The 23,994-nt window shown below is 39.9% G+C and overlaps 2 protein-coding genes and 1 pseudogene across 2 annotated transcripts; 2 read left to right on the top strand and 1 right to left on the bottom strand.

Moving 5' to 3' along the window:
• The first annotated feature begins 7,720 nt into the window (after positions 1 to 7,720).
• Positions 7,721 to 8,671, top strand: LOC122201344 (olfactory receptor 5B3-like). Its single transcript, XM_042907214.1, is given in 1 exon segment — positions 7,721 to 8,671. A coding segment is annotated over 1 exon segment (951 nt).
• Positions 8,672 to 15,251: 6,580 nt separating this feature from the next.
• On the bottom strand, positions 15,252 to 16,053 carry LOC122201345 (annotated as a pseudogene).
• A 5,265-nt stretch (positions 16,054 to 21,318) lies between these two features.
• On the top strand, positions 21,319 to 22,257 carry LOC122199982 (olfactory receptor 5B3-like). The gene has a single exon (XM_042905381.1). It carries the CDS (start codon positions 21,319 to 21,321, stop codon positions 22,255 to 22,257), a length of 939 nt encoding a protein of 312 aa, XP_042761315.1.
• The last annotated feature ends 1,737 nt before the right edge of the window (positions 22,258 to 23,994 follow it).

Consider the following 23,994-nt stretch of genomic DNA (forward strand, 5'->3'; position numbering starts at 1 on the left):
TCTGGCCTGCCAAGTTTCAGTAGAGAGATCGGTCACGAGTCTTATAGGTCTCCCTTTATATGTTAGAGTATGTTTATCTCTAGCTGCTTTCAGAATTTTCTCTTTATCCTTGTATTTTGCCAGTTTCACTATGATATGTCGTGCAGAAGATGGATTCAAGTTACATCTGAAGGGAGTTCTCTGTGCCTCTTGGATTTCAATGCTTTTTTCCTTCCGCAGATCAGGGAAGTTCTCAGCTATTATTTCTTCAAGTACACCTTCAGCACCTTTCCCTCTCTCTTCCTCCTCTGGAATACCAATTATGTGTATATTATTTCTCTTTAGTGCATCACTTAGTTCTCTAATTTTCCCCTCATACTCCTGGATTTTTTTATCTCTCTTTTTCTCAGCTTCTTCTTTTTCCTTAATTTTATCTTCTAGTTCACCTATTCTCTCCTCTGACTCTTCAATCCAAGCCGCGGTTGTCTCCATTTTATTTTGCACCTCATTGATAGCATTTTTTAGCTCCTCCTGGCTGTTCCTTAGTCCCTTGATGTCTGTAGCAATAGATTCTCTGCTGTCCTTTATACTGTTTTCAAGCCCAGCGATTAATTTTATGACTATTATTCTAAATTCACTTTCTGTTATATTGTTTAAATCGTTTTTGATCAGTTTGTTAGCTGTCGTTATTTCCTGGACATTTTTTTGAGAGGAATTCTTCCATTTCATCATTTTGGATAGCCCCTGGAGTGGTGCAGGACTGCGGGGCACTTCCCCTGTGCTGTCTTGAATAACTTGCGTTGGTGGGCGGGGCCCGCAGTCAGACCTGATGTCTGCCCCCAGCCCACCGCTGGGGCCACAGTCAGACTGGTGTGTGCCTTCTCTTCCCCTCTCCCAGGGGCGGGATTCACTGTGGGGTGGCGTGTCCCATCTGGGCTACTTGCACACTGCCACGCTTGTGGTGCTGGGGATCTGGCATATTAGCTGGGGTGGATCGGCAAGGTGCACGGGGGCGGGAGGAGCAGGCTCAGCTCGCTTATCCTTCAGTGATCCACTTGGGGAGGGGCCCTGCAGCACGGGGATTGAGTCAGACCCACCGGAGGGATGGGTCCGCAGAAGCACAGCGTTGGGTGTTTGCGGGTGCAAGCAAGTTCCCTGGCAGGAACTGGTTCCCTTTGGGACTTTGGCTGGGGGATGGGCGAGGGAGATGGTGCTGGTGAGTGCCTTTGTTTCCCACTAAGCTGAGCTCTGTCGTCTGGGGCTCAACAGCTCTCCCTCCCATTGTCCTCCAGCCCTCCCGCTCTCTGAGCAGAGAGGTTAGCTTATGACCTCCCAGATGCTAAGTCCCGCTTGCTGTTGGAACACATTCTGTCTGGCCCCTCCACTCTTGCAAGCCAGATTCAGGGGCTCTGCTTGGCCGGAGAGCCGCCCCTCCGCCCCGGCTCCCTCCCGCCAGTCTGTGCAGCACCCACTGCCTCTCCATCCTTCCTACCCTCTTCCGTGAGCCTCTCGTCTGTGCTTGGCTCCGGAGACTCCATTCTGCTAGTCTTCTAGCGGTTTTCTGAGTTATTTAGGCAGGTGTGGGTGGGATCTACGTGATCAGCAGGATGTGGTGAGCCCGGCGTCCTCCTACGCCGCCATCTTCCCAGGATCCTCCTATATGTGGAATTTTAAAAACAAAACAAGTAAAACAACAACAAAAAACCCAGACTCATACAGAGAATAGATTGGGGTTGACAGAGAGAAAGAAGACTTAGGGGGCATCAGTGGGGAAAGGGTGAAGGGGATCAAGAAAAACAAATTTCCAGTTATAAAATAAATACGTCATAGGAATATAATGTGCAGCATGGGGGATATAGTCAATAATATTGTATTAGCGTTGTATGGTGACAGACAATATCTAGCCTTACTGTGGTAATCAGTTTGCAATATATACAAATGTCAAGTCACTATGTTATACACCTGAAACTAATATATTATATGTCCATTATAACTCAATAAATAATATTTTTCATTTAAAAAAAAAGACAGGAAATAAGAAGTATTGGCAAGAATGTGGAGACAAAGGACCCTCATATACCATTTGTGGGAATGTAAATTAGTGCACCCACTTCCAGGAACTATAGCACTTCCTCAAAAAAATGTTTGTTGTGGCATTGCTTATAATAGCCAAGATCTGGAAGCAATCCAGGTGTCCACTGATAGAGTAATGGATAAAGATGAAGTGATATATATATATACATATATATATATATATATATATGTATATATATATATATATGTATATATATATATTATTTATCCATAAAAAAAATGGGATCTCGCCATTGTGACAACATAGATTGACCTAGAGGGTATTACACTCAGTGAAATAAGTTAGTCAAAGAAAGACAAATACCATACAATTGCACTTATATGTGAAATCTAAAGAAACAAATGAACGAACAAACAAACAAAAAAAGAAGCAGACCCATAAATACAAGAAACAAATAGACGGTTTCCAGAGGGAAGGGGTAGGCAGGGATGGGAAAAAGGGGTGAGGGGGAGTGGGAGATACAGGCTTCCAGTTATGGAATGTATAAAAGGTACAGCATAAGGAATAAAGTTACAGCATAGGGAATATAGTCAAAGGTGTTGTGATAGCATTGTATGGGGTCAGATGGTAGCTACACTGGTGGTGAGCACATAACATACAGACTTTTCTAGTCACTTGGTTGCATGCCTGAAACTAGTGTAACATCGTGTGTCAACTATTGTTCGGTGTAAAAAAGTATACTACAGTAAAACCTTGGATTGCAAGTAACTTGTTCTCCAAGTGTTCTGCAAGACGAACAAACCTTTCTAATAAATTTTAACTTGGTAAATGAACGACGTCTTGCAATATGAGTAGTACATGATGCCGAACATCACACACAACTGAGCCAATGATTCTTCTCTCTCTCTCTCTCTCTCTCTCGCCCGCCGCTGTGAGATTGTGGGTGATCGTCTCTCATGCTTGGATGCTGGGTCCCATGCTGTGGTGTTTGGCAAAAATTATTTATTTTTCAGAACTTTGGAAGGTGCCCCAAACTGGTGTAATTTTTGTCGCTTCAAAGCACCTATAGACAGTTCTTTGATTTTCCATACAAGAGTAAGCTTAGGAATGCTTTGCTTGGTTTTGGTCAGGCTGCTTGAAGGTATAGACCCTTTCCTCTGCTGTCTTATTGCCAGTTATATTAAATACAGTATATGACAAGAGTTTATTAATACTGTACTGTAGTCAACATCAGTTAATGATCGTGAAAGTCGTCCTATACAATAATCCTCCTCTCTCATGTCTCCCTCAGCCACGAAGGTTTTCAAAGGTAAGCACAGGTTAATTTCTTTATTTATCCTTATATTTTGTATTTTTAAAAATTATTTTGTATTATATTATGGTATTGCAATCAGTTTTATGTGAATATTTTTGGGTTGTAGAACTAATCATCTGAGTTTCCATTATTTCTTATGGGGAAATTTGCTTTGACAGACAAGTGCTTTGGATTACAAGCATGTTTCTGGAACGAATTATGCTCACAAACCAAGGATTTACTGTATTTATGAAAAAAATACAAAAAATAAATGAGCAGAGTAAGATTAGCAGGAAGAAGGAATAGAAAGTCCAAATCTACATCCCCTGATAGAAACACAGGTTTAGCAATTTAAGTAACAAAATACCCTTCTGAGAAGTCCCAAGTCCAGTTCAGTGTCTCATCTGTTGAATTCCTAACCTTCAGTACTCCGAAATGTGATCTTGTATAGAAATAGGATTGTTGCAGATTTACTTACTTAAGATGAGGTCCCACTGGGGTAGAGTAGGCCCCAAATCTAATAGGACTCGTGCCCCTTTAAAAAATGGAATATTTAGACAGATGCAGGCACAAAGGGGGAACACCAAGTGAAGAGGAAGACAGAGGTCAGAATGGTCAGCAGACCAAGGAATGAAAACGAACGCCAGGAAATCACCCTGATGCTCGGGGACAGATATGAGACAAATTCTCCCTTACAGATTTCACAAGTAACCAACAGAACCAACCCCATTGACACATTGACCTCAGATTTCTAGTATCCAGAAATGTGAGACGATACATTTCTGTTGTTAATGCCACCTTCTTTGTGGTACTTTTTTTTTAGATTTTTTTTTAACGTTTATTTATTTTTGAGACAGAGAGAGAGAGACAGAGCATGAATGGGGGAGGGGCAGTGAGAGAGGGAGACACAGAATCTGAAACAGGTTCCAGGCTCTGAGCCATTAGCCCAGAGCCCGACGCGGGGCTCGAACTCACGGACCGCGAGATCGTGACCTGAGCTGAAGTAGGACGCTCAACCGACTGAGCCACCCAGGTGCCCCCTTTGTGGTACTTTTTAAGAGCAGTCTTAGGAAATTAATATAGGCAACAATATGGATGAATCTCAGAAACATCTTACATGAAGGAATCCAGACACAAAGGCTACACACACTAGGACTCAACTTACAGGACATTATTGCAAAGGCAAAATTACACAGACAAGCCGTTACCTGGTTTCCAGGGACAGCAGGTGGGAGAAGGGGTGAAATATAAGAACATGTGACACAAAACCAGGTGTGCACCCTGATCAGATCCAGTTAGGTCCCCACAGGCTGTTTAATTGCTTCTCCCTAAGAAGGTGGATGAGAGCTACAGACGCCCTCCTGGGGGACATGCATGGAGAACTCCGTGTCTATCTCACTCCCTCCTGATTCCATGAGATAGCCCCTGAAATCCCAGTAGGACTCAACATGACATCATTTCAGAGGGACCAGGCCATGTGCCACGCCCCTCTGGCCATCATTTATTCAGCTGACTGCTATCCTTGCTGGTACATGCAGACCTTCCTCCCTGACCTTGGACCTGAGAATTTGTTTCCAGCCTGCGATCGTGGCCAGGGAAAACATCTCCTCATGGAAATGATATTGATTGAGTTCCAGGTGAGAACCCCTCAGCAAGGTGTTTTCTAGAGCTTCCCTCCTTTGCTCATCATCACCCAATTATGTGAATTATGTAGGAGAGGTGATTTTATCCTTTATTTTACAAATAGGGAGAGAACAAGCGGCTGCTCCAAAAGCATAGTCAGAACTAAGGGTGGGTTTAGGACTTGGATCATGTTTGTGACTCCATGTTGGGATCTTTCCTCCAATTTTACCTGTCTTAGAAGTCTTGGAATTTTCACTAGTACCTGATAGAGAACATCTCCAACAGTATATATGCATTATTTCATAGCAAAAAGTCTGATTTCAGACTCACTATTCAGGATTGCCTGTCCCTTCTTTTCCGCCAGCGAGGTAAGCTTCTATGTTGTGTGTATTTTTTTTTTTTTAGTAAGAAGTATAATTCATGCAAAATCCATGGGGCGCTCTACCTACTATGAGTTATTTGAGCACCAAAATAGATGATTTGAACATTATTCCTAAAGCAGTGAGCTGAGGCTGGGATTTTAGTATCAAAATTTCCATCAATGGGGAGTTTAGTGATATCTATGGAATAACATCAACTCCTTTCTTTAAAAAGATCAGCCAAACAAAAAAGTTAAGTGATGCCCTGATTCAGTAACTTTTAAATTCATCTTATTTACTATCTCTGTCCTGTCACTGGAGGTTAAAAAAAAACAGAAGACAGTGAAATAACCTCTCTATAAACTACAAAGTGTTATAATTCAATTAACAAGATTAGTACTCCGCTGTAATCTCTCCAGCATTATCTGGTCCTTATTAATATTGCTAGCACATCTACAGAGGCCAATGATAAGGTCACTAAAGGCACAGGCTTTTGACTTGGTCACAGGGTCATTTGAATCTTGAATCTTCCTCATTCAAGCTATGTAATTGTAGAGCTTTACATAACCTCTCAAAAGATAAAGGGGGAATAACAATTACACTGACCTCACAACATCTCAGTGAATTTAAATGAAATGATACATTTTTACACATATATACAAACACATGCATAAATATATGTCCACATGTACGAATAGAAATGTATATGCATATAGCTCTTACTGTTTGTAGAACGTGTCCTATTCTGAGATGTTATGATTGTCAAAGCTTGACAGACACAACGACCTCAGGGTCTAGGTTTGGTGAGTGAGGATGTGACAGAATCAGGAGGACATGGTAGAGAGTGATTAGTTGAGGACAGATGTCTTTCTAAAGGCTTCAAATTCAAAGTTAAAAGATTTAAGACACTATTCCTACACAAGAACATATCACATAAATTAAAAACGTGGAGCGTCCCACCAAAACAGACCTGCAGGCTCAAGGCAGTCAAAAACTGGGACCTTTCAACCCTTGACCTTGGTGATCCAACTATGAGATAATAGTAATGGGAGGAAGAGTGAGTTTAAGAAAAGACACTCTTTTGACTCTTGCTAAAATATGGATTTTAAGAAAGAAATTAAGCAAAAGAATGGCTCATTTGGAATGACTAGAACAGAACTTGAGCTGGCAGAGGACAGACTGAGGAACACTGGAAGGAACAAAATAATCAGTGGACCAAGTGTGTGAGAAAAAGGAAACCAAGGAGAGGCTACAAGGCCTCAGAACTCATCCACACCTGAATCCCTCATATCACCACCCGCCTTTCCCAAACAGAAAGGTTATCATTCCATCCTAGAAATAATACTACAGTAACATTGGTCAGACCATACTAAACATCCAACATTTTACCCCTTGTTTATAATGCATTATCTCATTTGTATCACTCAACAATATCTTGGAGTAGATCTCGTTACAATCTGCACTGTGTGTATGGAAGAAATCAGGTCCTGGTACTGAGGTTGGAATCAATGTTTCTTGGGTGGTAAATGATAGGGTTGATAGGCACCACTTCCTAGAGCCTCAGCTCTACACCTGACATTGTGCCTTGCCCTCAGAATTGCTTCTTCTGGCTATACATTCCCTACTGCTCAAGTTACCCCACTACATCCATTATGCTTGTATATCTCGGTTACTTAAGTAGAAAGCCCCAAACACTGAGTTTGGAATAATGAAGTCAATGAGTATGTGTAAATTGAATTAAGTTCAATTTTACTTAAATTAAGACCAGTGGACTGAAGAACGAGTCGTGGGTGCAAAACTTGGCTTTGGCAGTAATAATTTTGTAAACTTAAATACATGATTTAATCTCTGTGCTTCACAAGTTAAATGGGGGTAATAAAGAACTAGCCAATCCCACAGGGTTGTTGAAAAAAATGAATGAATACACACAAAGTGTCTAGAGTAGTTTCTGTCTAGAGCAACATACAGGTATAAACATTCAATGATCCATGGAACTGAAATGACAGATATATTTGATTTCAGACTTGCCATCTTGATCAAGACATTACTCTTCACATCTCAGTTTACAAATTTACAAAATTTAGAAAGTGAGACTTGATCCATGAAGATCCTTCAGTTTTAGCAATGTGTGACTGTATAGAGAATTCATGCATTACATTTCATTGTCAAGCTCACACTTGAGATCTGAATAATATGAAGAATTACTGCTGTAAAGAAATAATGCACATCTATCTATCATCTATCTACCTACCAATCTATCATTGAGATATCTATCTAGATTATCTATCTATCTATCATCTATCATCTATCTTTCTGTGTATCTATCTTTCTATGTATCTGTTTCAATTTCACTTCACTTGCTTTTTTGTTTATGACTCTCTTCCTTTATTTTCATCACTACAGGGCATATTGTGGTTCCCAAACAACATTATGAAGAACAACACAGAAGGGGCTGAATTCATCCTGCTGGGACTAACCAATGATCCAAAGCTACAGATCCTTCTATTTATCATGTTCACCCTCATTTACCTCATCACGCTGTTTGGAAACATGGGGATGATTGTTTTGATTCTCTTAGACTCTCATCTCCACACTCCCATGTACTTTTTCCTCAGTAACCTGTCTCTGGTGGACTTCGGTTACTCTACAGCTGTCACTCCCAAAGTTATGGCTGGGCTCCTTATGGGAGACAAAGTCATCTCCTACAATGCATGTGCTGCCCAGATGTTCTTTTTTGCAGCCTTTGCCACTGTGGAGAGTTACCTGTTGGCTTCAATGGCCTAAGACCGCTATGCAGCAGTGTGCAAACCCCTCCATTACACCACCACCATGACGACAAGGGTGTGTGCATGTCTGGCGATAGGTTCCTACATCTATGGTTTCTTGAATGCCTCCATCCACATTCGGGACACGTTCAGTCTCTCATTTTGCAAGTCCAATCTGATCCATCACTTTTTCTGTGATGTTCCAGCTGTCATGGCTCTATCTTGCTCTGATAGACATGTCAGTGAACTGATTCTTATTGTGGTAGTAAGCTTCAACATCTTTTTTGCTGTCTTTGTTATCTTGACTTCCTACCTGCTCATATTTATCACCATCCTGAAGATGCACTCAACTCAGGGTTATCAGAAGGCTTTATCCACGTGCACTTCCCACCTCACTACAGTCTCCATCTTCTATGGGACAGCCATCTTTATGTACGCCCAGCCCACCTCCAGCCATTCCATGGACTCAGACAAAATCGCATCCATGTTCTACACTATGGTTATTCCCATGCTGAACCCCCTGGTCTATAGCTTAAGAAACAAGGAGGTTAAAACCGCTTTCAGGAAGGTGGGTGAGAAGGCAAAACTGTCTCTAGGCTTTCTACTAAAGTCGTAGCATGCACAATGATCTGTGTAAATCCTCTCAGATTTCCAACATGCAGTTAGTCACATTTTAATGCCCCCCACTCCACCTAAATTACTGAGGCAATACGATCTCTTGTTCAAAAGTCTATCATCTGGAAAAAGAAGTATATGTCCAAATACATGATATCCAAATGAGGATGGCCAATGGGAAACTTAAAAATTTGGGGGCCCTGCTTGTAGTAAAACTTATTAATTATATGTTCATTATTTTCCTTACCATATAACAATGCATCTCTATATGTAAACCATGGCACACAAAAATCCATGAATAGAAGCATATGGAAGAATCCCATATGTGCAGATGCACACAGGAGTGGGGAATTAGTTAAAGGAGTTAAATGTAGTGTGGCTAGTTTTTAATAGAAAAGTTAAAATAGTCAATTTAAATATTAGAATATGAATTTATGTCTGACGTTATTTATTTCTGTAGTTGAAATTTTTTCAAGAGTCCAAAATGGGGATTAAGAGTACACTTACCTTGAGGAGCACGGGGAAATGTATAAAATTGTCAAATCATTACATTGTACACTTGAAACTAATATAACACTGTATGTTAATTATACTTGAATAAGAAGAAAAATGACTGAAGGTGGCAAAACAAAGGTCCCAAATGAAGTAAGACATGACATAAATTTTTAAATAAAAATATATATGTTTGTGGCACATTTTATTCAGAGCTACATGCATACAATATTTTAAAGGAATCAATACTTCTGTCTTTAGTGTTTGTTAGAAACAGATTTGTCACAGGGCAATTTTCAAAAGCAAAAAGGCCAGAAAAAGAAAAGTCGGTCTGTATATTACAAGAGATTTTTCCAATTTTTCTGTTTATCTCTTCTTATGTTTTGTAAAACAATAAAGGCACTGAGTAAGGATAATGTTATCTATCTTCCTGCTGAAAATACTACGAGATGGCTAATGACACTCAGGCAGGGATACTTTAGTTTCAGATGAGCTATGTCATGTCTTGCCCCTCTCCTATACCCTGCCTCCTCTCCCCTCACACTGAGTTCCCTGCTGTTCCTGGACAATCCAACCTCCCTCCTGCCTCAGGGCCTTTGTACTTGCTATACTTGCTGATGTTCAAAAAGTTTCCTCACTTCCCTCAGGTCTTTGTTTAAATATTAGCATATCACAGCCCTCCCACCTCCTATGGACACTGTTCTCAACTTGCTCTATTCTTCATAGTCCTGATCAGTACTCAACAATTTCTTTTTTTTTTTTGAAATATATGAAATTTATTGTCAAATTGGTTTCCATACAACAATTTCTATTTATTTGTTTGTTAGCTTGTTTACTTGTTTACTGGTCCAGCTAGGACATACACCACACAAGACAGCAAATCTTCTTTATTAACAACGCTATCCCCAATACTTAAATTGTTCATAATAATTTCTCAATAAACATTTGTTAAATTAATGAATAAATTAATTAAGCTTTGAGCCCAGAAGTCAATGTATTTGAGCCACTGATAATTATAGATAATAATTCATTATGTAATTCTTTTTTAAATATAATTTATTGTCAAATTGGCTAAAATACAGTGTATACAGTGTGCTCTTGGTTTTGGAGGGTAGATTCCCATGATATATCACTTACATACAACACCCAGTGCTCATTCCAAGCGCCCTCAGTGTCCATCATCCTTTTTCCCCTTTCCTCCTCCCACCCCATCAACCCTCAGTTTATTCTCTGTATTTAAGAGTCTCTTATAGTTTGCCTCACTCCCTCTCTGTTTGTAACTATTTTTTTCCCTTTCCCTTCCCCCATGGTCTTCTGTTAAGTTTCTCAAGTTCCACATATGAGTGAAAACATATGTTATCTGTCTTTCTCTGACTGACTTATTTCACTTAGCATAATACCTTCCAGTTCCATCCACGTTGCTACAAATGGCCAGATTTCATTCTTTCTCATTGCCAAATAGTATTCCATTGTATATACGTCCCACATCTTCTTTATCCATTCATCAGTTGATGGACGTTTAGGCTCTTTCCATAATTTGGCTATTGTTGAAAGTGCTGCTATAAACATTGGGGTACAAGTGCCTCTATGAATCAGCACTCCTATATCCTTTGGATAATTTCTTAGTTGTACAATTGCTGGGTCATAGGGTAGTTCTATTTTTAATTTTTTGAGGAAACTCCACACTGTTTTCCAGAGGGCTGCACCAGTTTGCATTCCCACCAGCACTGCAAGAGGGTTCCCGTTTCTCCACACCCTTGCCAGCATCTGTTGTTTCCTGAATTGTTAATTTAAGCTTGGTAATGCATTATGTAATTCTTTAAAAAAGAATTTGAGAGCATTTTAGGATATGTGCTTGCTTTTTTTTTCTATATTCTCTCACTCACTATTTGCATTTCACTCTTTTGCACAAATAACCTTTTGAAAACCACATTATCAAGTAGATCATATAAAACTATTTTAATTCTTTTTTATTAGGAATTTCTCATTAAATGAAAATGCATGAAATAAATTGTTTTTAATAAATTATAATAACACAAAATATGAGTCTGCAAAGTTTCCTAACTGTTCAATTTGCAAAATTTCTTCATAAATAATGATTATTCAATCAACTCCAATGATTCTAAACATCCACAGAAAATGTAAGCATGACAATATTTTACAATTAACATAACCTACCTCAATATGCTAATATAATCTATGGTCAGTGCATATTTTATTTGAATTAGAAGTGAGCTGAATTTTATAACAAAGCCTTCCAAAGGAATTTTTACCCATCTTCCTTTCCCATCTCTATAATTTTAAAAGCATCCAACTTCTCAAGATTTGCAAAACGGTGCACAAATGTCCTAAGAGGGATATGTTGACATTAGTGGGGTCTGTGCGGGGCAACACAAGTATCTGCTCTGAAGTCTATGAAAATAGTTTCTCTTCTGGAACCATTTCTTTAAAAAAAATTTTTTAAACATTTATTTAATTTTGAGAGACAGAGAGAGACAGAGTATGAGCAGGGGAGGGGCAGAGAGAGAGGGAGACAAAGAATTTCAAGCAAGCTGCAGGCTCTGAGCTGTCAGCACAGAGCCCGACACAGGGCCCCAACTCACAAATTGCGAGATCATGACCTGAGCCAAAGTCAGACGCTCAACCGACTGAGCCACCCAGGCGCCCCATCGGAACCATTTCTTAATAATTACTTTAAATATATCTGAAATTTGAAAACGACTTTAGATTTTCAAAATATTAGCTGGGGTATTATATAATACATGTCCTTTATACCTCTCACCCAGTTTCCCCTGTTGTTAACATCTTATTTTATCATAATACATTAGTCAAAACTAAGAAACCAACATTGATACAGTTCTGTTATCTAAACTTAAAAAATTCATTGAGATTATTATTTTTCAACTCATGTCATTTTGCTCTTACAGATTCAGAATACAGCACTGAATATATTGTCCCATTTCCTTAATCTCCTTTGATTGGTGACAGTGTCTCAGTCCTTCTTGGATTTTCACGACCTTAACAGCTCAGAAGTAGAAGGTCTTCCAATTTTTGTTTTTTAGAAGGTTTTCCAATTGGTGTTTGTCTGATTTTTTCGTGTGTGTGGTCAGGATTATAGGTTTTCAGAAAAATAAGAATTGCCTTTGTCATCACACCTTATCAGGGGACACATATTACCGTGACTTGTCACTGGGGATAGTAATCTTAATCACCAAAACAAGATATGTTTTCCAGGTTCTTCAGTATAATGCTATCGTTTTCCACCAGCAAGTTCTATACTTTAGAATCATGTCACTAAGTTCAGGCCACAATCAATGTGTATTGTCCACCTCTTAGGGGAAGTCTCAACATGTAATTTAGAATTTTTCTACAAGAAAAAAATTTTTTTGTTTGTTTATTATTTACATCTATGTGGAGTTACATATACCTGCTTTGTGCTTTGGGGTACAATTTGTACTTTATTATTTATTTTATTGTTCAGATCGCTCCATCTTTGGTCATTGAGGGCACTTCCAGTTTTACTCTTGGTTCCTTGTGAGATGCTCAATCCTTCTGTTTTCTGAACTCCTCCTTACTTTCTGGAACTGTAAGGCACTCTGGGCTCCTGTTATGCTATTCTGGTCCCAACCCAGTCATCAGCCCTTTCTCCAAAGAGCCCAGTTCACTCTCCATTGGAACTCAAATGACCCCAAACCCTCCAGCCTTCTTTCCTATAACTGGTAAATGAAATAACAGGAGGCTGAGGACCTTCCTAAATGGTTTTTGAAGCATCTCTGAGTAGAGACTGTGTGCACATACTTCTCTTTTAGTCTCTCAGTTCCTGTTCCAAGTCCTTGCCTTTGTCTCACTTGTTCCTCATTTCAAGCACCACACCACTTCTTGTGCCTCCTCTCTCCCTGTCTCTACACTGTTTTTCCCAGGGTGACATAAACCACCCACTCTCCTTAATTCTTCCAGAGAACAAAATACATAGTAACCTGGTACTCAGACAAAATGGACAGGAAGTGAAGCCCAGAATGATGAACTGATGCAAAGTAAGAATTTGATATAACTTATCCTCAGGTTCATGAAGCATCATCTACTGTCAAACATCTCTTCCCAGCCAGCTCTCTCCTAAAACCCTCTGTTCCCACCATGTTGTTAGGTTCCACCCATCTTCTCTCTTCTCAAAGTTTAAAGTCTCAAGACCCTGTCTTTCTAGATGCTCTGGGAAAAGACAACATGCATTTCCTCCATCATTCAGGTTGGGAAAATACTTAGAAACTATGTAAAGCAAAGAATAATCATGGAATAGATTGTTGAGTAAACATTTATGAGATTTGTAACCCCACCATCCCACCAAAACCACTCAAAGTCATCCACCAACTTCATATCACTATGACATATTGCCAGTTCTAAGTGTTGATATTGCTTGACCTACCAACAGCTTTGACACAGCCGTTCCCTCTTGATGCTTTTCTCACCACTAGGTTCCCAGGACACCTTCACTGGCTCCTCATCTTGGTGATATTTTATTAAGAAAGTTCCAGATGCCAGTCCTTGAAAACATTTAGCTTCTCTCTACCTACATTCTCTTACCTATGTTCTCATTCTCATGCTGAAAACTCTAAATTTATACGATTCCAGTCCTAAACCTTCCCTGTGGTATCTGAGAGGCATCTCAAGTCTTGTATGCCCCAAGTGAAATTCATGCCCTCTTCTCACCCAAACTTCTTGCTTTCATGCCTGTCACACCTCACATAGTAGTCCTTCTAGTGCTTAGGTAGCTAGGTTACCATTTTCCTCCCACTCCACATCCAGTACACCATCATATCATGTCATCTCATTATTTTAAACATAATAAAAACAACCCGACCAGCTTAGATCAATATAAAATACCTTATATGATTTGGAAGAAACAAAAAAAGCCATCAAACAAATAAAATATTAATTTCATAGACTTATTTTAAATTATGAAAAAAGTAAGAGTCGATAAGAGATAAAAAGCTATCTTAGATGGTGTGGTCAAGAAAAGGGCTCTTAATAAAGCAATGTGAGGTCTAGGAAAAGACCTTATACTAAGGGCAAACACAAGCCAGAGACCCAATTTTGGAGACAAGGCTAGCCATTCAGATTCAGGTACAAGTTGTGTGGTGGGATGCTGGTTTTCCTCAAAAAACTTTCTTTTCTTCTTCAAAAGTATGGGAATTTCAGCTAAGTACATTAACTTTCAACTAAAGATTAAATTTTGAAGTTAGCTTTCCAGGTCATTTTTGTGGCCTTATGACTGAATTCTTGTCAATGGAATGTACTCAGAAGTATTGCATACAGCTACTATATCACTTTCTTGAAAAGAAATTGTTTTTCCTTCAATCCATCTCTTCCTCTTTTCCTGCAGATAGAATAGTTATGATGAGGAAAGACTTTCAATATTCTGGGAGATGGTAGATAGAGACTATGTGGACTGAACCTGGCCCCAGAATGAACAAGACACGTCATGTCCAGATAATCCATATATATCCTGCTGGATTCGCATCCACTAGTTGAGAATAAGTTGCTCTTGTATTTAAGCCACTGTAGTTTGGCTTTCTTTGTTACAGTACTTTAGCCTAATTTCTAATTGTGGTAGGTTAACTCTGGGCACAAATCCTTTGCAGCTGTTTTCTTCAAGAGGTGGAGTCTTTCTTCATGCTTGCATTGGGGCCAACCTTTTGATACCACTAATTAGTATATGATAGAGGATAGTGTGTTAAGAATCTGTGTTTTGAGAACCATTCTGTTTTATTTTTACAATGAGAATATTATGTAAGAAAGCTGGTCCATCCTCTGGAGGGTGAAAGAAAGGTCCATCCTTCTGTGGAGAAGAGGTAGGGCATAACCAGAATCAACAGTTAGAAACGTGAGTAAGGCCCTCTTGAACCTTTCAGCCCAGCTGACTGTGCAGAAGACATGAATGAGCCTGTGTGGAAGCAGCAAAGGAACTGCCCTGCCAACCACAGAATTATGAGAAATAATAAACTGTTGTTTTAAGTCATTAGGCATTGTGATATTTTGCTACACAACAATAGAGAACTGGTTATCTATTCAGTTTTATAATCTCTCTAATTAATCTATGGGCTGAACGGAATCTTCATCTTCTTAGTGGATTTCCTGAAAGCATTATTCACCTCTTTATTCCTTAGACTGTAGACAGTAGGGCTCAACATGAGGACTCTAATTACATAGAACACAGGTGCCATTTGGTCATTGTCTGTAGAATCACTAGAACTGGGTTGTAAGTACACGAACGTGACAGTTCCATAGAAGAGGGTGACTGCAGTGAGGTGTGAGGCACAGGTGGAGAAGGCTTTCTTCTGTCCGTCGGCTGAGCGCATCCTCAGGAGGGCAATGAATATGAACAGATAGGAGGTCAAGATTACTATCAGGGCAAAACAAACTTAGAATTCTACTAAGATAAAGAGCACAATCTTATTTATGTAGTCCTCACAACAGGAAGGAGCCTAGATTGGGGAGATATCACAGAAAAAGTGATGGACCACATTGGAATGGCAGAAGAGGCAGAAGGCAAATCCAGGGTGGGTGACCCCAGGCATAGCAGCCTACTGCCATTTGAGCACACAAGCTGGTGGTCACAGCGGTGGTATAATGTAAGGGCTTACGTACCGCTGCAGGCCGATGGTAAGCCAAGACCGCTAGCAAGAAACAGTCTACACTGGCAAAAGCCACACAGAAGAACACATGAGCAACACAGTCACCAGAGGAGTTGACTTTATCCTCTGTGAGAAACCCAGCCTTGGTAGTAACAGTTAGGAAGTAAACGGGGTCCACCAGAGAGAGGTTACATACAAACAAAAAGCTGAAACAGGCCCATAAATCCAGAGAACACACCGGTGGTTGCCTGCGGGGACACATGGGGGGGAAGGGCAAAGTGAGCAAAGGGGAAATGGGAGATACAGACTTCCACTTAGGAAATGAATAAACCAGGAGAAGGAAGCTAAAACGTAGGGAATACAGTCAGTGGTATTGTAAACAGTGTTACAAGGGTGGCGTGGTGATGGATGGGAGCTAGAGTTGTGGCAGAGCATAATGTCAAATCACAGTCAAATCACAATATTGTAGGTCTGAAACCAGTGTATCATTGGGTACCACCTATGCTTCAATAAAAAATAAAACGAGTGTTTCTTCATTGAAAGAAAAAACGTTAGGTAAAGGTTTAGATCATGTCTCTTGTTTGTTTTTGTTTTGAGTAGTTATTTAAATTCCAGTTAGTTCACCTACAGTGTGATATTAGTTTCAGGAGTAGAATTTAGTGATTCATCACTTGTATAGAACATCCAGGGCTCATCCCAACACGTGCCCTCCTTAATACCCATCACCCATTCAGCCCATCCCTCACCCACCTCCCTCCGGCAGCCCCCGGTTGTTCTCTATCGTTAAGAATCTGTTTTATGGTTTGCGTCTCTCTTTTTTTCCCCTATGTTCATATATTTTGTTTCTTAAGTTCCACATATAAATGAAATCATATGGTATTTGTCTTTCTCTGACTTATTTTGCTTAGCCTAATACACTCCAGCTCCATCCACATCATTGAAAATGGCAAGATTTCATTCTTTTTGACGCGGCTGAGTAATGTCCTATTGTATATATGTGCCACATCTTCTTTATCCATTCACCAGTCGATGGACATTTGGGCTCTTTTCATAGTTTGGCTATTGTTGATAAGGCTGCTGTAAACATTGGTGTGCCTGTGGCCCTTCGAGTCCGTATTTTTGTAATCTTTGGGTAAATGGCTAGTAGTGCAATTGCTGAATCATAGGGTAGTTCTATTTTTTAACTTTTCGAGGAAACCCCCTACTGTTTTGCAGAGCGGCTGCGCCAGTTTGCCTCCCACCAACAGTGTAAGAGGGTTTCCCTTTCTCTGCATCCTCTCTAACACCTGTTGTTTTCTGTGTCGTCACTTTTAGCCATTCTGACAGGTGTGAGGTGGTAGCTCATTGTGGTTTTGATTTGCGTTTCCCTGATGAAAAGTGATGTTGAACATCTTTTCTTGTGTCTGTTGGCCATCTATGGGTCTTCTTTGGAAAAATGCCTATTCATAGATCGTCTTTATTCATAATCACCAAACACTAGAACCAACACAGATGTACCTCAGTTGAAGAGAGGGATAAACAATCGGTAATGACCATACAGTTAAATACTACTCTACAGTAAAAAATATTGCCCTTTGTCACAGGTAGCAACAGAGATGGGTCTCAAGTGCTAAGTGAAAGATTATAGACTCAAAGAGTACATAGTTTAGATTTACAGTTAGGATACTCTTAGCAAGGCAAATTTATTTAGACAAAACGGTTTATAGGTTGCCTGGGACAGTGGGTAGGAGAATGGGTTTACCAAAAGCAGTTCTTATGAATTTCTTTAGGTGCTAGTGCTCACTTGTCGTAAATTTGACAGAATCTTACAACTACCCACTGGGATTATGGATATTATTGCATGAAAAATAATACATAATTATAAACTGACAAAAATAATAAGGACTAACAAGTAATACAAAAATATGTGTGTTCAGTGAAAATTACCAGCATGGCCCCCACAGGCAGTAATTACTTCTGTCCTGGGAAAGTGGGATGAGGTGCCAGAAATGTTCTCCCAGAGGAAATTCCCAGAAGTCCCTGTGTCTCTATAATTCTTTCCATGTCCCCATGCATTAGCCAATGAAATCCCAAGATGACTCCACATGACATCATTGTAGAGGCACCAGTCTGCATGCTGAACCCATTTGGTGATCATTTATTCATGTGAATGTTAAACTTGCTAGTGCACAGAAGTCTTATCGTGGAATTCTCTATCAGCCTGCAACCACATTCAGGGGAAACACCCCAAGAGAAAAATCACATCGATTGACTTTAAAAATGATAATTTCTTACTCAAATGCTTTACAGACCCTCCCTGCTTGTTATTTACAGACATAAGTCTGAATTATGTCAGAGGGAATCATATCATCTTTATTTTACAAATAAGGAGGAAGTCAGTGATTCTTCTAAGGACACAGAAGGAATGCATGGTAGGTTCAGAAATTAACCACGTTAATGTTCCTTCCTCCCTTTTTCCCTGCCTCGGAGACCTTGGAGCCTTATGACCATGTCCTGAGAGAGCTCCTGTAGTAGGATTTATGCATTATTCTACGGCTGAGATTCTGATTCAGACCCACTACGCAACATTGGCTCTTCCTGCTCACGGTAAGCATCCATATTCCGTAAACATTTTTAATGAGAAGTGTAATCCATGCAAAGCAGTAGGGCAGCTCTGCTTACTTCGAGTTATTCGAGAACAGAAATCGATGTTTTCAATGTTTTTCCAAACTACGGAGGTGAGACTGGTGTATAAATGTCAAAATTTCCTTCAGAAGGGAGTTTATTGATACTTAAGGAACATCGTCCTGCTTTGCTAAAGATATGAACAAAAGAGCCACAGATGATTCTCTACTTGATCGAGTGGCGATTTCATCCTGGTCACTCAATGCTGGCCTCTCATTGGACACAAACAAGCAAGAGCAAGAGTGAAATAACCTTTAAACTACAAAATCCCTCCTATGAACTAACAAGATCCCCTATAATTTCCCTATAACTTTTCCCTATAATTTCAAGCTTATCGTCAGCAGTACAACCACAGATGTTGACAGCGAATGGCTAAAAGCAGAGCCTTTTGATTACACAGAAAGTGGATTTAACTCTTGAATCTTGGCTCTTTCCCATGCTAGCTGTGTATTTTAGAGCATCGCGTAACTTCTCAAATCCTCACGCTCCACAATGGTGAAGGAGGCATAATAATACTAGCTCCTGTATGGACACACATTTGACATAAAAAGCCTTTATTATTGCTTATAGAATGTAGTACAGGCTCCAAGTAGGTACGTGTGTTGAGGTTGGCAAACAATGTCCACATGACACAGGCTTGTACAGGGAAATTGCCAAAGTTTAGAAGGAAGATGTTAATAGTTAGCAGAGGAGAGACGCCCTTTCAAGGCTTCAAAGTCAAGTGAACAGATTTACAGTACTGTTCTTATGGAAGAACAGATTCAAATGAAATATTTTACAACGTGGTACTTGCCACCAAAACAGAGCTGCAGGTTGAAGAGAGACCACAAACAAGGAACCACTAACCCTTGATCTCTGATTCTGCTATGAGATGGCAGGCATGAGAGACGGAGTGACAGCCACAGGGACTCTCATCCAAGGTACTGTATGGATCTCAAGGAAGAGATGAGGCATGAGAAGGTTCGCATGGAACTGTTGGGGCAGCCAATCACATGGATGAAGGAAAGACAGACAGAAACCCTGGAGATCGCAGAAAATCTTCGAGGTCCTCATGTGTGAGAAAAGGCAAATTGAAGAGACTTCTTACATCATGCGCGCCTGATTTCACTGTATTTTTAGGCATTACCTCATTTAATTCTCATAAGGATTAATGCTCCTAATTCTTATAATGTGGTCTCATTATTGTCTTATTTGTTTGCAGGTGGAAATAGGAGGCTCAGGTAAGTTGGGATTCGTGAGTCAGTAAGTGTTACAAGGGCTGATATGCACCTCATCCTAGAGCCCAAGGTCCATGCGATTCTGTGCCTTCCCCTCAGGTTGCCTCTGCTGGCTGTCCTGGCCCTTCGGGCTGCAGGTAGACCACCTCATGCACTATGCATGTGTCTCTTGATACTTCACTGGGGAACCTCAAACAATGCATTTGGACGAATGGAGACAATGAGCAATTGCACTGAGTTCAATTCAACTTGATTTAAACATGATTTAGACTATCACCTCAAGAATAGTGTGGGTTCAAAAGTTGGTTGGGGTCCAAAGCACGGCTTGTCAATTAATACTCATTTTAAATATAAAAAGTTACTCAACCTCTGTGCATCATAATTTACTTTCTTTCCACTTGTTTTAAGATTTTTTTAAAAATAGTCTCTACACCCAGGGGCTCAAACTTACTGCCCTGAGAGAAAGAGTCACAGGCTCTACTGACTGAGCCAGCCAGACACCCCTCTGTGTGTCATAAGTCAAATGCAAGGAATAACAAATAAAACTCATAATGTTCTTGAGAAGATGTAACGAATACACAGAACTCTTGTACTTACAATGGCGTTATGTCCCAATTGCTGATATGCCAATAAACCCAATGCACATTGAAAATATCATAAGATGAAAATTCACTGGGGCGCCTGGAAGGCTCGGTTGTAAGACCATGAGATTCCTGATCTCGGGATTGTGAGTTCCCATGTTGGGTGTGGAGATGACTTAAATAGATAAAACTAAAAAGATGGGATCACACAACACTCAGTCCTTTAAAAAAAAGAGAGAAAATTCATTTACTACATATGACCCACTGAACATTATAGCTTAGCCTTTTCTACCTTAAACATGTTCCTGGCACTTACATTAGTGCACCAATGGGCAAAAATGATCTCACACAAAGCCTATTTAATAATGAAGCATTGAATATCTCTTGTAATTTATTGAATACGGTACTGAAAGTGAAACACGGAATGCCTGTGTCGGTACAGGATGGTTGGAAATGCATCAGTTGTTGACCCTCATGATTGCCTGGCCGAACTGGAGCTTGGCTCACTGCCCCTACTCTGCGCCAGGAGAGAAGATTGTACCAGGTATCGCTAACCTGGAAAAATAACCATCTGAAGTATGGTTTCTATCGCACGTGTGTCACTGTTGCACCATTGTAAAGTGGAAGAATCATTAAATCGAATCATCATAGGTTGGGGACCGTCTGTACCTCTACAGGGTCTGCAGCAGTTCCTGGTGGGTGAGTCATGGGCAAGTACCTGCTTTCACTAGGCTTGGGGGAAGTGAACGGCCAGACATTCCTTCTGGACGAGCCATCTTGATCAAGTTATTTAATTCTCTACGTCTCAGTTTACAGATTTCTAAAACTTCAGAATTGAAGAGATGCTCCATACTTCAGATTCAACAGTTTGCAAATCTACACATCATTAATGCGCTGACTTTTGTTGTCAAGCTAATTTTTTTTTATCTGGAGAAACTTGATATACAAGCTACTGCTCTAATGAAATAACACATACTGTATGTATACACTTTTCAATATAAGTCTCTTGGTTTATCACCCATTTCTTTCTTCTCATTGCCATAGCGTTTGTGGTTCTCAACACTGATGGATAACAGGACAGAAGTGACGCAGTTCATCTTGCTGGGACTAACCAGTGATCCAGAACTGCAGGTTCCCCTCTTTATCGTGTTCACCCTCATCTACCTCATCACTCTGGTTGGAAACCTGGGGATAATAGCGTTGATTCTGTTGGACTCTCGTCTCCACACTCCCATGTACTTTTTCCTCAGTAACCTGTCTCTCGTGGACCTTTGTTACTCTACAGCTGTCACTCCCAAGGTCATGGCTGGATTACTTATAAGAGACAAGGTCATCTCCTACAATGCATGTGCTGCTCAGATGTTCTTTTTTGTAGCATTTGCCACTGTGGAGAGTTACCTGTTGGCTTCAATGGCCTATGACCGCTATGCAGCAGTGTGCAGACCCCTCCATTACACCACCACCATGACAATAGGTGTGTGTGCATGTCTGGCCATAGGTTCCTACACCTGTGGTTTCCTGAATGCCTCTATCCACACTGGAGACACGTTCAGTCTCTCCTTTTGTATGTCCAATGTGATTCATCATTTTTTCTGTGATGTTCCTGCAGTCATGGTTCTTTCTTGCTCTGATAGACGTGTCAGTGAGCTGGTTCTTGTTTATGTAGTGAGCTTCAACAGCTTTTTTGCTCTCATGGTCATCTTGATTTCCTACATATTCATATTTATCACCATCCTAAAGATGCACTCATCTACAGGATATCAGAAGGCTTTATCTACCTGTGCTTCTCACCTCTCTGCAGTCTCCATCTTCTATGGGACAGTCATTTTTATGTACTTACAGCCCAGTTCCAGCCATTCCATGGACACAGACAAAGTGGCATCTGTGTTCTACACCATGGTCATCCCCATGCTGAACCCTGTGGTCTATAGCCTGAGGAACAAAGAGGTTAAGAGTGCACTCAGGAAGGTCATTTCAGAGACAAAATTATCTTTAAGATTGTGATTTTTAACATTGTACAATGTAAATGAATCTAGTTTTGTTAAGACCACAGTGAAATTAAGAGTCTGAAATTGTATCCTTACTTATTCAATACCTCTTGTCCTGAAAAAAGAAAATATATATACAGAAATACAATACTGAACAAGAATGGTTAAGATGACTTGGGGCCTCCTTGTCAAAAACTTAGTAAAGATATGGGTTTATTCACTTACTCTACATGCATTTTTTCCCTACCACATTAATGCAGAAACACATAAAATAGGGGCACAAATGAGACCGTGAACAGAAGTGCATGCATGTGCCCATGAGGATACACACACATTGGAGTAGGAAATTTCCCAGAATTAAATGGAATGTTGCTAGGTTTTAATAATAATGATTTAAAATTTTAATTTATGTATTAGAATAGAAATTTATGTCCAATATTTTTCACCTCTTTATTTGAATTATGCTCTAAGACTCCTAGGAAGCTTTATTATTTTGGTATTTGTAAGACTGTGCTTGAATATACTAATATTCTCATGCTACTATGTGGGGGCAGTGTAGTATAACACAAACATTCACTTCTATGTTTATGGTGAGGCTTCTCCTATTGAAAACATTTCTAATTATTATTTTGAATAATTATTTAATTTTAGAACTATTTCAGAGTTACAGAAAATTTTCAAAACAGTGTAGAATGTTCAGTATAACTCTGTGACAGTCCGGATAATGGCCTGCAAAGACATTCACAACCTAATTCCTAGAACCTTCCAAAAGTTACCTTATATGCTCTAAAAGGACTGTGCATATGTGGTTAACTGAAGGATTTTATCCCAGATTTTCTGTGTGGACCATAGAGGAAATGCCATGTATACATAGGGAGTCAGAGAGATGTGACCACAGGTAAAAGAGGAGTAGACAATGTGACCTTGAAAACAGATTGAAGTAATGTGACCACAAACCGTGGATGACAGTGGTCCCCAGAAAATGGGAGACGCAAGAAATAGATTTTGTCTTAGAGCCTATGGAGGGAGCATGGCTCTTCTAATACACTGACTTTTGTCCAGGAAAACTGGTTTTGGATTTCTGGATTCTAGACTGTGAAAGAATGAATACATATTACTTAAGCCTCCAAGTTTGCGGTCATTTGTTATAGCAACCATAGGCAACTAATACAGCTCTTGGCTGGTTTCCCCTACAATGTAATCTCATATTACCTGGCAAATTTGTAAAACTAGGAAACCAAGCGTGACACCATATTATTTTTGAAATTTCAGACTTTAATTCAGATTTCGTTAGTAGCATCCTTTTCCTCTTCTTATATTTGGCTGTCATACCTCGTTAGTCTCTTCTGGTCTATGACAAACTCTCTGTCCCTGTTTTCGATGGTCTTGACAGCTTTGAAGAGTACTCATCAGGTATATCATAAAATGTCCTTCAGTAGTGATTTTCTGATGTTTTCTCATGATGAGATTGGGATTATAGTTTTCATAGAGTACTACCACTAAGGTGAAATGTTCTTCTCATCACATCGTATCAAGGGTGCATGCTATCAAGATGATTTATCCCTGATAACATTAACCTTGATCATATGTCATCCATGAAGATTGCAAGGTTTCTCCTTTGTGGAGTTACTTTTCCTCCCTTTTTCTAAGGTCTACTTTAAAGAAATAAGTCACAAAGTTCAGCTCACACTCCAGGTGTTGGAGCAGTAAGCTCCACATACTGGAGAGGGCAATATTTAAATAACTTATTTGA

The sequence above is a fragment of the Panthera leo genome, chromosome D1, assembly GCF_018350215.1.
Source record: "Panthera leo isolate Ple1 chromosome D1, P.leo_Ple1_pat1.1, whole genome shotgun sequence".
NCBI lineage: Eukaryota > Metazoa > Chordata > Mammalia > Carnivora > Felidae > Panthera > Panthera leo.